Source organism: Epinephelus moara, chromosome 4, assembly GCF_006386435.1.
Source record: "Epinephelus moara isolate mb chromosome 4, YSFRI_EMoa_1.0, whole genome shotgun sequence".
Classification (NCBI taxonomy): domain Eukaryota; kingdom Metazoa; phylum Chordata; class Actinopteri; order Perciformes; family Serranidae; genus Epinephelus; species Epinephelus moara.
Window position 1 is genome coordinate 26676775 of NC_065509.1, and position 16354 is coordinate 26693128.

General features: G+C 39.2%; 1 protein-coding gene across 3 annotated transcripts; it reads left to right on the plus strand.

Moving 5' to 3' along the window:
* Positions 1 to 1111: 1111 nt before the first annotated feature.
* Positions 1112 to 11278, plus strand: ubl3b (ubiquitin-like 3b). 3 transcript variants are annotated; one of them, XM_050041591.1, is made up of 6 exons: positions 1112 to 1267; positions 1872 to 1980; positions 6045 to 6153; positions 6920 to 7006; positions 7642 to 7719; positions 9661 to 11278. In XM_050041591.1, exons 2-6 carry the CDS (start codon positions 1954 to 1956, stop codon positions 9711 to 9713), a joined length of 354 nt encoding a protein of 117 aa, XP_049897548.1. In that variant the 5' UTR covers positions 1112 to 1267; positions 1872 to 1953; the 3' UTR covers positions 9714 to 11278. The 3 variants fall into 3 exon arrangements, with proteins under 3 accessions (XP_049897548.1, XP_049897549.1, XP_049897547.1); XM_050041592.1 differs by lacking the exon at positions 1112 to 1267 and adding an exon at positions 1419 to 1707; XM_050041590.1 differs by lacking the exons at positions 1112 to 1267; positions 1872 to 1980 and adding an exon at positions 5764 to 5916.
* Positions 11279 to 16354: the final 5076 nt, after the last annotated feature.

Sequence of the window (16354 nt, forward strand, 5' to 3'; positions counted from 1 at the left end):
CCTGCTTATGGTTATGATAGATTATTAAAATATGATAAAATATAATAATTTAAAGGACCCCCTGATAGAGTTCCACAGAGCCCACTTAGAGAATCATTGGTCTAAATGTCACATCATCCTGTGGTTTGAACTGGTTTGTCATAATCCACCACTAAGTAATTATATTCAGTAATGAGTATATGTTAGCTTTGGCTGTACAGTTACACCAGCAGGCTGTCTGTTCCCACTCTGTGCATTACTTTAGAAATGATCTTACTTGAATTATTTAACTTCTTGGAGTAAATAAGCTTCAAACACTTGGTTCCACCGTTGACTTTTTGTGTCTACTCTCTTTTTTCACAGCCTTTCACCTCTGTCAGTTGGGGTCCTGCAATAAATAAAAAAATAGATAACAAAAATGCTCTGTAAGACATAAAGTAAACTGATGGTCTTCATTACAACTCAGCAAACTCGATCTGCTGATGAAAATTGTATGAAGTGGTTCTGGACAAAAGCTAGTAAATGTTTTTGAATGAAGATTTATGATCAGTCCTGGGACTAATTATTATGGGCAGATTTTTGCATCACCACCTCTCCTACAAACACAGACTGTTTGTTGTGAGTCTCTGTACAGCTATTTTGCATCTTTTGTGTGTGTGTGTGTGTGTGTGTGTGTGTGTGTGTTTGTGGTCATTTTATTGGTCATAGTCTCTTCCTGGTTGGTATGTGAGGGACACTTTGCAGGTGAAGGCCAGAGGGGCCCCTGACATTTTGGGCCCGTGGGCCCGTGGGCCCGTGGGCCTGTGCGCATAGACCCATTCAGTAACCCATTTGTGCTAATTAGGTCTGTTACAATGATGTTGTTGATAAAGGAAATGATATTTTCTTGAAAGACACACTTTGAATTTCTTCTTCTTACCTGATGACACGACATGATTTTGGGCAGTTGTATTGAAATGTACCTGTACTTTCTTTATAAACCGTCCAAATACATGATGAATATATCAAATTGGTATACATGTTTCTTAATGCAGTAGCCTACACCAAGCAGCAGAAGGGGGTCTAGAACTGCGATAATGTCTTCGCGCTGGACTTCAACTCCCAGAAGCGTTTGCGGTCGTTCTCTGTGTTTACAACCAGCTGACATCCGGCGTCTTCCCGTCCATTAGCCACCGATACCACAGTCAACGATATCCATCTACACTCGATATTTTCCTTCTGAAAAGCGCTCCCCGCTGATTCGTCAACCCAACTGAATGCAAAATTCCATCAAAGTCATCAGATGCAGGTGAGCTAGACGAGACAAAACTTGCTGTTGCACATTTAGCCAGCCAGCTAACCCGCAGCTAGCCAGCGATAGCAGGACAGGTATCATAAGCTAATAGGAGCTAGTGCTAATGTTAGCGGAAGCCTTGATATTTGCAGTGATCAGTTCCGACATCTGTCAGGACGAAACTCGGTGCTAGTTGTTGTCCTCGGGCGACATGCATTTTCTAGCTGATTAACAGAATCAGCTGTTTTATTACTACGAGGCAGCTAATTAGCAACGATGGTGGAATCCAGCTAATATGAGAAACATTAGCCCGCTAGCTCAACTAGCTTAACGCTAACTGTTGGATAGATTGCTAAACTCGTCGCTGCCGTAGCCTGACAAGCTAAGTCTGTTATTTTAATTAGCTAAAATATAGTGAAGTGAGTCTGATTTGCTTATTACGTATACGATTGAAGGTAACTTAATCAATCATGCAATATTGACGTTTGATTGGCAGTGTTGTGATGTTAGCTGTGACATTAGCGACATGTTAGCACGGTGGATAATGGATTATGTGCAGTGCAGTTATGGTGCCAGGCTGTGGGAAGCAGCTTCACAGTGTTTGTGTTGTTTGTGTCAGGGCTCAGGCCCCGTCTCCAGCAGCTGAAGCACACCAGCCCTTGCCTCTGATCCACGTCCACGGCCTTCCTCCACACTGAGCCATGACCACCCAGAGGGATCTTGATATGGTGAGTGAGTTAGGGTCTGCCACCTTTCTCCTGTGAGTTTCTTAAGCAACACAGAGCCAAGGTGATAATCTGTGTTTGCTGATACCTTGTGCTCTCTGCACTGTAGTCTGTCACACCTACTGCTGCTGCATGATATACAGACATAGTATATTTGATTATTATGGTGCTAACATTACAAAAACGTGTCCCCAAGTTAAAGTAATTCAGAATTTGGGGGGTGGAGTTGGAAGGAGGGGGGGGGGGGGTCACGGATTAGCCAGCGTCCACAAACACTTAGCTGGGACAGTGACTGCTGTTACTGTGAACACCATCTGTCTAATCTCGGTTAAAACGTTGCCCTACTTTCCTTTCAAGGTTTAGACTAATTGATTGTACCCTCTTACTAAATCCTGGCCACAGCCCCCCACTATAGGAATGGGCAGCACTCATTTAGAGACAGATCAGAAATGATAGTAGAAGTTAATACAATTTTTTTGTTAATTATGACACCTCGCTTTCTCACCTGCAAGTATTCACTTCATAGTAATATTTCAGAAAGAAAAGCATTTAAGTTTTTGTGTTTGTGGAGCTGTAATCAGCTGAATTTTGTGTCTTTGCTTTTCATGTCTTAACACATTTAATTGATTATCAAAGTCGAAAGTTATAATTTTATGATGATCAGTCGGTCGATTAGACAATCAGTTGCTCTCGGGCTTATGTGAGTAATAGGGAAGCATTTAGTGCTGGAACAGTTAGTCGATTAGTCACACTTAATCCAGTGACAGAAGATTAATCTTCAACAATTTTGATTTTTGATTGATAATTTATTAAGAAAATAAATAAAATCCAAATTTTCTGGTTATGGCTTCCTATTGTAAAGATTTGTTTTGGGCCATTAGGCAGACAAAACCACACATCTGAAGATGTCACCTCGGGCTTATGGAAATTGTAATGGGAGTTTTATTTATTTTATGTCAGAACGTTTTTAAAAGGTTTTTTTTTCTTGGAAATCTCAGATCCTAAAAATGTTTTATTGTCAAAGAACTTTTCACTTACAAGGAATTTTATGTTATGATTTTGAGAGAGAAAAAAAAATATTTTATGTAGGACACCTACATCAGGTAAAAACCCACAGTGAGCAGAGTAGGATTTAATGGATCATCTCTCTTGGCAGCAGCTTTGGATGATTTTGTTTTTAGGACACCTGACCAACATCAAGAATGGATAAGCCTTTGGCAGCTCTGTTAACCCTCAGAAAAAGTAATTCATAACAGTGTTGGAAGGATTTAATGTCCTTCTTTGGATTGGAGAACCTCGAGAACATTTGTGATGCGCGGTGTTGCCATGGGTAACCAGGCAGATTTGACTTTGTTTTTACTTTGCTGCGGATGAAAGGGATAGGAACGAGGACGGGGACAAAGCTTGTTAATGATGACATGGGTATGTAACCCCATATTGAGGTTATTCAGTTCAAAGGGGGGAGGGGAGGGCAGAGGACCACCGAGTGAGGATTGTATTTGTAAACAGATCAGAGAGTGGGGTTGTCCCTCCCTGACGTCACACCTCGTGGTTAAGTCTCTTTGTTCTCGCCTCTGTGATTTGTGAACCCAAAGAAAGTTCATGTCCCACCTTTTGAAGAAGGGCAAACGTCAGGGAAAATTAAACCCCTGTCGATTCTGACACTTGAGTAGAGACGTCTCAGTCGAAGGACTCAGCTGATGGGATGCTTTTTTTTCCCCCAAGTAATTTTTTGGAGTAGCAGCATGATTGATTGGAGATGATGGATTAATGGATTAATAAGGAGCAGTACTTGCTACAGCATAAATTAGATGACTGATGTTCAGAGTGGATCAATAATTCAGGTCAGAGTGATGTTTCAATCCTGACCATGAGCTGATTGCATATACAGTATAAAATGAGTGGGCAAATTGATATAAACGTAAAATCATGACTGCAAATCCTTTGCTATTGATGAGTGACTGACTCTGTGAGAAGGAGCTGGAAGGACTCCAAATCCCAATCTATTCAAATGGACAACATCTATTACTATTTCTAAAAGATCTCATATATATCCAAAACAGTTGTATGAAAGGAAACGTCAAAATATTGTGCATGATTATAAACAAAACATATTTAACCAGAAAAACTCTCTGTTATCATACACTAACAATCATGATGTTTATCATCTTGGGCAGGTTCGATTGTTCATCACAGCAGCCATCACAGAACCAATCAGCTTGTTGGTACAATATATATATTTGAGTGTGATGTCCATTTGTAGACACTTTGCCTTGAAAACAATCCCATGTTGTCTATTTAAATACATTCATGGTTTGGAGTTCGTGTGCAGGTGTTAGTGTTTTCATCAGTGCCTGAAGTCAGTGACCCATAGACATCCACTTTGTGTCTTTCCTGATGATGCTCCACCATCTTCAGTTGAAGCTGTTCTCACTTCTTGCACGTTTCAGGCCGGTCCTTAGCTCGATTGGACTAAGATCAGGTGATTGATCGGGTTGGGCAAGAGTGTTGGGTGGTCCAACAAATCCTTGGTTGTTTTCCTTAATGTTTACGATCATTGTCCTAAAATTGTGACTAAAATCTTTGTGCAAAATCTTGCATACTGTTCACCAAACACAGATGTGACCACCCTCACTTCAGCCTATTCATTCTTTCGTTTTAACACAAAGAAACAAGTTGTTGTCATGTAAGTAATCATTAATGGTTACACATGTATGATTGTTGATTGTACTACAATACAGGGCTGCAACGCTTAATCAATTAATCGTTTAGTTGTGGACTAATAAATTTAAAGGCAAAATTATTTGATCTTCACTTTGAGTATTTTTTAAAGTAAAAAGTCTGTTTCCAGTTTTTAAATGTGAACATTTTCTGATGTCTTTACTCCTCTATGTTAGTAAATAGAATGTCTTTGGGTCGTGGACGAAACGAGACATTTGAGGACGTCATCTTGGGCTTGGAAAATACTAATCAACAATTTCAAACACTTTTCTGGCATTTTATAGACCAAACAACCAATGGATTAATCAAGAAAATAATTGACAAGAGTTATTGACTGTAAATACTCACTAGTTGAAGTCTTACTATAAGACAGAGCTGTGACTAATGTTAATTTTGAGTATCAGTTAACCTGCCGATAATTTTCTCTAAATATTTCAGCTATAATATATCAGAAAATGCCCATCACAATGTCCTGAAGCCAATTTCATATTTTTTTCATATTGCTTTTTTTGTCCACATAACACAGTTCATTTAAGACAAAGAAAAGCAGCTTAACATCACAATTAAGAGGGTGGACCTCGAAAAATTAATGATTAATGAGTTGAATATCAAAACAGTTGCATTTTATGTTTTAATCAATTAATCATGTCAGCTTTACTACAGTGTGTATATTGTTTTTGTGCCTTGCATGCAGAATCAGTGTGATGATTTAAATCTTGTAGTAGAATAACTGTGGATTTCCTGATGTTAGTGTAATATTTAGGCCTTCAAGGCATGTTAGACAAGCAGCTCCTTTTTATATTTAGTTTTTTTTTTATTTAACCAATTGGTTTGTGTAGTTTGCCCGAGGATAAAATTTGAAGGAAGCCCCGCTGTTAAAGACCCTCCCACACATATGCACAGTCCCCCTCGGGGCTACGCACTGGCCATGTAAATTTAATAACATGGCCCAGAGCTGTCTGGGACACCTGGGGTTATCGCATTAGGCCGACAGCCCGGAGAGGAGCTCGCAGCACCCTGGAACTAAAGGGCCAGTGTTCCCCCGTCAGCCCCACCCTTATCTGTTGTCGTCTCTGGCAACAGGGGCTCACTTCAGTGTAAGCCCTCAGTGAATAAAGTCGCCCAGTCAAAGGGTGGAGATCTGGTGTGGATAAATCTAATTAGACTGGAATGCCCGTCTCTTCACAGCCTTCTGGAGGTCATCTCATGTCTAAAGAGGTTAGAGGAAGTGGAGGGATTCCACCACAACTAATTAAGAAGAACGTTAACGGAAGTTGGTGTTTTGTTTTGGCTGATTCAACGTTTCTGCGGACTAAGATTAAGCTGTTTTTGTTTTTTTGGTTTAGGTGCACCTCCGCCTTATCCTGGTCAGTGGGAAGACGCAAGACTTCACTTTCTCCCCAAATGACTCGGCTACAGACATCGCCAAGCATGTATTTGAGAACTGGCCTGCAGGTACGTTTTTATAGGATTCAGATTGCAGTATTTTTCTCTGTGTATCTCAGTTTCTGTATTTCACAAATTTGATTACTTTGCACTGAGCAGTTCTTCTGATTCAGTCACAGTCTGTGCTGACCCATTAATTGTCAGATTCTGCAAGCAATTGATAATAATAATATTAGTAATAACATTATATATAATATTTTGAAATAATATTTAACTGGTTTGGGCTAATTGTTCCAATTCCTTTGCTGTGGCATATTTCTTGCCATTGTGGCTTACCAATGCCTGAAATTAAAACCTTGTTAGCAAAATAAACACCTTATCACACATTTAAAAAGTCAAAACTGAACAGATAATACCAGTAATAGGGTGTAGAATACTGAGAGCAAAAAGTAGAGCTAGACAGATAAATAAACCAGGCCAGAATATTGGCCGATTTTAGCCTCTTGTTGATATATTGTTGTTGATATACATGTTGGCTGATAGGTCACAGCAGCACAAGGATGCCAAACTGTGTTTTAGACAATTTGAAAACAGTGTCACAAGTCACAAGCTAATTTTTACTTTAAAATATTTGCTCAGTATATACCTTTGTCACCATTTTGAAAACAAACAAATCTAAGTGATCTGTATCAAGGTTATTATTTATTTATGTGTTTATGTAAAAGAAAAACACTATGGGCTCTTAAATTGTTACCATCTTTTATAAACATCCATAAATCAATATCAGTATCATTTGGGCCGTAGTAATAGATGCACTTGTTTCTCTTCTCGACAGGATGGGAGGAGGAGAGGGTGAGCAGTCCCAGTATACTGCGCCTCATTTTCCAGGGACGCTTCCTTCATGGCAACGTTACCCTGGGGGGTAAGACCATCTCTGCACAAAGACACCATCACTACAATAATTCTGACCACAGGGAAAGCCACTGTTATCTGTATATCTTACTAAAATCAGTCCTGGAAATTGACAACAAAATGACTCATTAAGTTGTAGCTGAGGCTTCACAAAGCCCTCCTGAGACCCACAGGCAAATGGTCGTTCTGAGTGTATTTATTTCCTGTGTAATATGATCATGCTCAGCAATAGAGATGAAAAGCGTCGGGTACAACTGCAGGATTTTGTAAAATGATATAATCAATAAAAAACAAAGTTAATTTTGCATTTGATGAATACATGCACTGGAGCACTAACGTCAAATAGCAGTACTGGCTGATTCAGTATCACAGATGCAGGATGTGACTAAATTAACACATCTGTTGTCATTGTGACAGATGCTAGTGGAGTCTAATTATTTATTTTCACCTCACCTTCTTCTAAGATTGCCAGACTTGATTTGGCTGAAGTATTTTCCTTTAAATAACACCACGATGTTTGTTTGAAAACTTTACCATACACATGAATCTTTCATTGTATAAGTACAATGTTCACAATGTATGCCACTGTACGATCATACTGTAAAATGTAGCTAAAAAATAATGAGGTTTATGTTTTGTTAAAAGCTCTGAAGCTGCCACCAGGCCGAACAACCGTCATGCACTTGGTTGCCAGAGAGACTCTTCCAGAGCCCAACTCTCATGGTAAGGAGCTTTTCTTTGACTCTGTTTTTTTAGATAGAATTGCAGACAGAATTATCAGTGTAATATTGTCATCATCACACAGGACTAAATATAGGGGCGGCAGTAGCTCAGTCCATAGGGACTTGGGTTGGGAACCGGAGGGTCGCCTGTTCAAGTCCCCGTCCGGACCAAAATATGGAGCGTGGACTGGTAGCTGGAGAGGTGCCAGTTCACCTCCTGGGCACTGCCGAGGTCCCCCTGAGCAAGGCACTGAACCCCCCAACCGCTCAGAGCGCCTGTCATGGGCAGCCCACTCTGACATCTCTCCACTTAGTGCATGTATAGGTCCTGTTTGTGCATGTGTGTGTTCGGACCTGTGTGTAATTGACAAACAGAGTGAAAAATTGAATTTCCCCTCGGGGATTAATAAAGTATATAAAACTAAAACTAAAAACTAAAACTATCAAGTGGGATTTTGGTAGCGGAAAACTGCAGTGGGATGAAAAAGGTGACAGTTGTTGGAATAGGGCCGAACTTCGCTGGGCTTTAAGCAGTTAAGCTCACTAATGTTACTGAAGTTCATTTAAACAGAAACCTTTAAAGCTACAGCAACTAAATATAGTTTCACTGCAAACGTGCAGCAGGGTCCTGACTGTAGCCCCACTCAAACCTCATTTCCACTGCATGCTAGTGGCAGAGACAAAGCCGCAACAAACAGCAGAGCTAAGGCAGTGTACTGTACAGCTCCTACAGTCAACAGTCTGTCACTCCTCTGTAGCAATATTTAGGTATTTGGAACTGAATTTGAAGGTATAATACTAGAGATCGGCCACTAGTGGAATTTTAAAGGCCGATATTATGGCGATAGTTTGGAACAGCAAAAAACAGATAGCCGATTATTCATCAGAAGTCATCATTTATTTTTGGAGCTTTAAATTGTCCTCAAAGTCAACCTGAGATTCTTTGGTACACCATGACATTACCTTGACTTTGTGTATGAAGCCTCCGTGCAAAACAGTGATCAGAGATGGGCAGTTTTTCTGTTACTTATATTTGAAAAAATGTATTTCAATTTCTTCTGAGTATTTTGTGATTGGTCTTTCACAGGGCTGAAAAAAACTCAGATGTAATTTGAAAGAAGATACTTTAGACTGGATGAATTTTGTGTTTTCAATGTACTTAAAATATTTTCTTCATGATTCATAAAACATAAACCTCATATATGGCTGGACTGTGTATGAAACACACGGGGCTTTTAACTTGAAATAGGAAGTGGCAACATTCATCCAGTGCTAATAGTGTTGTAGTGTTCATCTAAATACATGTTAAGATGAAGAACAATGTAATTAGACACAGTCACACAGCAGGAGGGACCTGCTTTCTTTGCAGCTGTACCAGCTGATCATTTAACACAAACCCTCCCCTCTTGAGCTCTGGTCGGTGATGTACACCCCCATGTGACTGGTGGAGGCTGCACAGCCATCAACCACTATCGGAGCCAAGTTCCACTGATAAAAATAGTTTGTAAAACGTCCTATCGCTGCCGATTAATTAGCCAAACCAATAAATCAGTCAACCTCTAGTAGTTGCCATTGAAGTGCAATATGTCTGCCCAAGTGAAGCACAGACACAAATCACTATGCTGTCGTATTTTTCTTCAAAATGGTGATGAGTTTGCAGCTACGTAGCTAATTAACTAATGCTTAAATTCTGTATCTGTGGTCTTTATTTGTGTTTGTTTGATTAGTCAGAGTAAAATGAACTTGTGAATATTAATGCATAAGTTGCTTTTTCAGGGTCCACTTTGTTTGGCCTTTCACATACAACATGCAGTGGGCTTTTTGTTGCTACTGCAGGCAACGTCAGCCCACGCAGAAAGTCTGTAGAGCAATTTGTACTTAATTCCAGTTTCAGCTGGTGGTTTTGTTCTCACCTCATGTCTCTGCTGTCCTGTCTTTGTAGGTCAAAGGAACAGAGAAAAAACCACAGAGAGCAACTGCTGTCTCCTCTTGTAAAGCAACAGAAACGACCCCCTACCCCACCACACAGAACCACACACACATACTCACACACACACACACACACACACACACACACACACACACACACACACATAAACATACATACACCCTGTTCTCTCCTGCCTGTCATCCTGTCAGCTGTGGATTTGGAATAAATCACAGGAAGTCTGGTTGGGGTTGTTGCCCGCTTTGGTTGAACGCTTGTCCAATCTGAGGCTTTCTTTTTTTTTTTGTGCCAATATATTCACTTTTTGCCCCCCAACCTTTTACTGTGTCGGCAGAATTTGCTGTTGTTATTCCTTTTTATTTGAAGATCATGACATGAACGATACCCCACGCTCCCTCACGGACCCATTCGCTGCTGGACACGTTTTAAAGAGCTGTCATATGTAGTGGAAAAAGACCCGGGAAGTCTTCGCTCTTCATGGACACTCAGTTTCTATAAGGATGTGTGGTCTGTTACCCCTCCCTATTAGTCACATGGATGTTTCCCCAGGTCTTACTGAATGGTGTTAACCCTCTCATTGCACTTAACCAGTTTGTTAATTCAGAAATAATTATCGTGTTTTATCATCTTTTCCCACAATGGCTTTTTTTTTTATTGGTCAGAGGAACAGACCTTAATTCCCCATGTGGTAGAAAATGTGCCATCTTCCTCATGAGACTGTTTCTCACTAACTGAACCAGTCGGTCTGTATCAGCACCAGTGGCGTCTGTGCCATTACCTTACACCTGCTTGTTCCTGGAAATGGACCAACGGAGAAAAGACTTATTATTTGGAAGAGTAAACACCTGAGGGGACATACAGGTCCACGAGAAACGGGATCAGACTCAAGGCTTGTGAAAGATGGAGTCTGACGATTTGGCGGGTTGCTTATGTGCCATCAGGTGTCGTGTTCGCACCTCTGGCTTTGACTTTATTGACTAGGCTGTCAATGCTCCCTTGCAGTGGGAGCCGTCACGGCGGGCCAGTTAAACGCAGACAGAAGAAGCAGTTGAAGATGGGAGGGAGGAGTGTCGTCGGTGCGAGCCCCACCTCTACTGGACACTGAGAACGAGGCACGGGGAGAGTTTCTCCCGCTTGGATAAAGAGAGTTAAAAGGAAATTTTTTGGCGGTGCTTCACCTCCTTTTCATTTGGATGCTGTCTTTACTTCTTGTTTGCCTTTTATCGTGGAATTCAGTAATATCATTAATATTGAAATTTAAATATATCGATTTTTATCTTGTGTATAGGTATTTGTTCAATTTTAGTGTGGGTGAGTTTGTGTATGAGTGTGTCTGAGGGTGTGTGATGCACGTGGCATACTGTATGAGGACTAGTGAGGGCATGTGGTCTTAAAAAAAAGGGTGGTGCACTGGGAGTGTTGATGGGCTGCAGTTTCTTCAGAAACAGTCGGAAACCTTTTGATTCCTTCCATTGAGTGTCCTTTGGTTTGTGTTTTTGTCAATCAATGTCACTGCTATGAAGTTTAGCTCAGTATGAATAAATGTAAAAACTAAAATGCAATGTGGTCTACATAAAAGCTTGTATTATAAATTAATAAATCTTTAAATAAGGTAACTTGTCTTGATTTGTTTTTCAATATTTCTTGAATGGCAACTAAAAGAAAAAGGCTGTGGCTATGGTTATTTTTATTGTCAATTAGTCCATTGAGGTGTTGTCGTATACTGGTATTGATGATAAACATGATATTTCACAAAGGAAATACTGATATTGTATTAATTTTACACAGGGTTGGGAAGGTTACTTTTAAAATATAATAGGTTACAGGTTACTTCTTACCATGTTAAAAATGTAATTAATAATTTTTGATTATTTCATCAAAGCAATGCAACTCATTACATTTGATTACTTTTTTAACAAATCTGTCACACTGGGCAATAAAGCTGAAAAAAAATGTCCAGAAATAGGCCAAAAGAGGACATTCCTGCACAGCAACAGGATGCAAAGCAACAGAATGAATGTTTTATGCAATATATAAACTTTTTACTAAAAAGATTATATACAGATGTAACCCCTATGTGATTTAATTATATTTTTTTCTCAGTAACTGATAACAATTACATTTATTTTGCAATTTTCTTATGTTTAACTAGTTACTACCCAACACTGACTATACACATGATTATATCGTGGAAAATTTCCTGTGCCTCTAAATAATATTTATTTATTTATTTATTCTCACTTTGTCTTTCTCTCTCGCTACAATTGGATTTTGAATGTAATTCATAAACCAAAAAAAACCCCCCGAATGCTGGTGCTTTTTTTTTTAAAAAAATGTGTGGAGAACTGTGATGGACATTTTGCAGTATTTCCAGAGTCAAAGGTAACATCAGATATCTTGTTTGCCTGATTAAGAGCTGCAACAATTGGTCAATTAACCTATTAGACAATCAACAGAAAATTAATGGGCAACTTGTTTGATCATGGAATAATCATTTGTCATTTATGTAAAAAAACAACAACAATCATTTACTGGTTTAATATTCCTTAAATTGAGAATTTGATGATTTTCTTTGTTCATGATAATTAAGTAGCTTTGGATTTTTGTATTGACGGTCAAATAAAACCTACGTTATTTGATTAATCTACTTACAGATAGCTCATAGAGTATTTGTAACATAACAGGTTATTAGTTCAGATTTAACAATCCGACTGATTTGTCTGATTTTGTAGATGTTAAACACATCATCTATAGGCTATATGTGACAGCTCAAGAACATACCTACATATTCTCACAATAATTTAGTTTTACTGTATAGTTCAAGTTCAGCTAAATTATTTTGAGAATATGAAGGTATGTTCTTGAATTCTCACATATACTTCATATATAAACATCTGCAAACAAAGCGAATCAGTCAAAGTGTTGAATCTAATCAACAAATAAGTTGTTGAAATGCACCATAAATACTACTTACAAATATTCTATTAACTATCTGTAGGTGAGCTATCCAAGTAAAGTGCTGTCAAACATACTGTTGGAAGATGTCACCGTGGATTAATCAAGAAAACAAGTGGCAGAGAAATCAATAATGAAAGTAATTGTTAGTTGCAGCCCTAGTTTGATCAATGTATTTATTATCTTTGAGTTATGGGCTGTCATAGAGGATTAGGAAAACCAGCAAATCACAACTAAGAGACCAACACTGGAATTTCAATCACCTGACAGCAGGTGGTCATATAGTGGGGAGGGGGATCATAACACTTGTCACTAGTCAAGGATCCTTGAATGGATTACTGAACTGTCAGGGGCCTCCCTGGACTTTACCTGGAAAATGTCACTCCAATTGACATGTACCATCCAGGGAGACTCAAAAAAGACCACAAAGAGATGCAAAGGAACTGCAAAGAGACAGAAAACTACTACAAAGAGACACAAATATACCCCAAAGAGACATAAATATACACCAAAGAGACACTAATATACCCCAGAGACACAAAACTACTACAGGGAGACACAATTATACCCTCAAGAGACACAAAATGACTACAAAGAGATACAAATATACCACAAAGAGACACAAATATACCCAAAAGAGACACAAAACTACTGCAAAGAGACATAAATATACCCCAAAGAGACACAAATATACCCAAAAGAGACATAAATATACCCCAAAGAGATACACAACTACTACAAGGAGACACAAAATGACTACAAAGAGACACAAATATACTACACAGACACACATATACCCCAAAGAGACACAAAATGACTACAAAGAGACACAAATATACCCCAAAGACACAAATATACCACACAGAGACACACAAATACCCCAAAGAGACACAAATATACTACTAACAGACACAAATATACCACAAAGACACCCAAATATACCACAAAGAGACACAAAGCTACTACAAAGAGACACACAACAAAAAAGTGGAAAACTACCACAAAGTCTGTGTGTCTTGCTCCTATGAAGGAAAGGTGGTGGGGCCTTTTGCATATCTGCTCCCAGACGCCTATTTTCTGGTAATCCACCCGGAAGGATCAGTAAGAAATCAGTAGCAATTACACCCCTGTGCTGAGAACTTTTTTTGTTTTATCAGTCTCCTTCTTTAATGATCAAACAACATGCAGTTTTATTTACTTACCTCTAGGTGGCAATAGCTCTCTGTGGGCCTAATGAGTGGGGGTCATAATGGGCTGATGGATGGAAGTATATACCTTTTTTATTTTGCACATACCGTCTGCACTGATAAAAGTTTAAGTAGCAGAATAAGGCAATAATTTGTGAGCTACTGTTTATAAATGGGTCACTAAGTATTTATGAAGCACCTGACAGAAACTTAACACTCTGTACAAGCTTAGAGGAATTAAAGCTATATCTGTGGACAGCTTCCTGATACATGACGAGGTACCAGTGGATTTCTGTTGTTCTAATTGGGTCATAACTTTATGTTGAGCTGACTTTTCAGCACTTTCTTCCTGTCTGCCTCAGGAATCTGCTCCTGACGTGTAGCTGCAAGACGTCCAGGTTTCCAGTTGACACTGGCAGTGTACCTTAGGAAAAGTGCAGTCAACCCACATCTTTCTCAACATACTGCACTCCCAAAACCTGCTATTGTGTTGAAATGACTTGTCATTCTACGTCTCTTCACATTTTCCACTTGCTCTTATCTAAGCCGCCTTTGACACCACGGCTTAGTGGAAAGTGTAAACAGGAGCGTCCAGCAGACCACAGAGGTGATCAGCAGTGTTTAAATGAGAGTCCGCGGAGGCAGTCTGTCGAGGTCTTTGCTACTTAAGTCCACCACATTGAGAGCTGCTGCAGGATGAATTGCTTACTGCAGTCGACATGAGTCAAAGCATGCGTGCAGCCAGTGTCTTGGGTGTGCTGCGGTGGGCTGTGGTCCAACCAATACTCACTGTCTGTCCCCGGAGGGCTGTCTGCACTCTCAGCTGCCTCCCTGTAGTCCTGATATGGAGGGCTTAACTCCCACTTTGGCAGCAGTACCTCCTCCAGTTTGGAGTGAGGAATCCTGCTCAAGTAGAAGTACATGTAAATTAGTTAAACAGTGCTTAAGTAAGATTGTTTGTGTTGAGAACAGCTCAAGTACGGCACAAAAGTGCTCTTATGTGGACTAATGCGAGGAGGGGTCCTGTCTTTACTGAGGTAAAAGTAAAAAGTACACATTACAAACCATTACAAGTAAAATTCCTTTATTTAACAGTTCACTTTAGTAAAAGTATTACCTGCAAAATACACTTGATTATCAAAAGTAAACACTGATTATTAGAACAACCCCTTTAGTGTTGTAAATTATTGACATACTGACTTATGAGCACAATTTTAACGTTGAAGATGCTCAAGATTCAAGATTCAAGATTAACTTTATTGTCTCACAAAGTGAGAAATTTGTTCTGGGCCGTTCGCCCATGCTGCAGCCACAACACAGAACATACAATATGATACAACACAATACCAAATATACAATAGATATGCGCATTCCATATCATACAAGGTGCCAAAAAGTGCAAGAAACATGGTGAATTAAGAAATGAATAAATAAAAGAATGAATAAATAACACCTAATAGGGCTAATAAAATGCTAAAATTATAATAAGTAAAAAATACTAACCTGTGCAAAACAAACAAATGCAAGTCATCTGAGCTCTGGTCTTATCTGACCTTGTTTACCAGCTTTATTGACACAGGAACAAACGAGTTTTTAAATCTGTTCAGTCTGCAGTGAGGGACTCTAAATCTTCTCCCAGATGATAGCAGCTCATACTCGCCATGCATGATGTGTGATGGATCGCAGATAATTTTATTTGCTTGTTGCAGAGTGGCCTGTTCATAAATACTCTGAATGGAGAAGTGCTCTTTAACACCAATAATTTTTCCAGCAGCATGAATTAGCCGAGACAGTTTGTTCTTTAGCTGCACAGAGAGGTTGCCAAACCAAGCTGTGATACTATACCTGATCAGACTTTCTAAGACTGCCTTATAAAAAATCAACATAAATCTTTGATCAACACCATGAATTCTCAGACGACGTAGAAAATGCAACTGTAGCTGTAGTCTGCAACAGAGGCCGTCGACGTGTGTGCTCCAGGTGAGTGCGTTGTCAATAAAGACACCCAGATATTTGTATGACTGCACCTGGGCAATGGCTTGGTTGTGGATGACCACGGGCCTGTGGTCACCCACTCCTCGAGGGTCGAACACCATTTCTTCAGTCTTATTCACATTCAGAATAAGGTGGTTATCGTCGCACCACTCAACAAACCTCTGAATTTCCAAAAAGTAGTGTGCTGCATGAAACTGCTTTACTACTGCACTACAGACTATAATTAAACATTTACTAATACATCATATAATGTTCATCATGTATCTGAACCTAAAAAAGACTAGTTACAATAGTTTTGAAATAAATGTAGTTAACTAAAAAACAAAATCCCTCTTAAATGTGATGATTTAAAAGCATGAAATTGAGTAAAATGAAAAAACTGTGTTACAAGTGACTAAATCTAGTACATGTAGGCTGCTTAGTTACATATCAGGTCTACTGTTTGATCACATTTTATTTCTCTGCCCTTTTAATCCATTTTGACACAATAACTTTATTGATTTAAGCTTTATTATTGACTCTGAAAACAGCAGCTGATAAACAATTTCTTC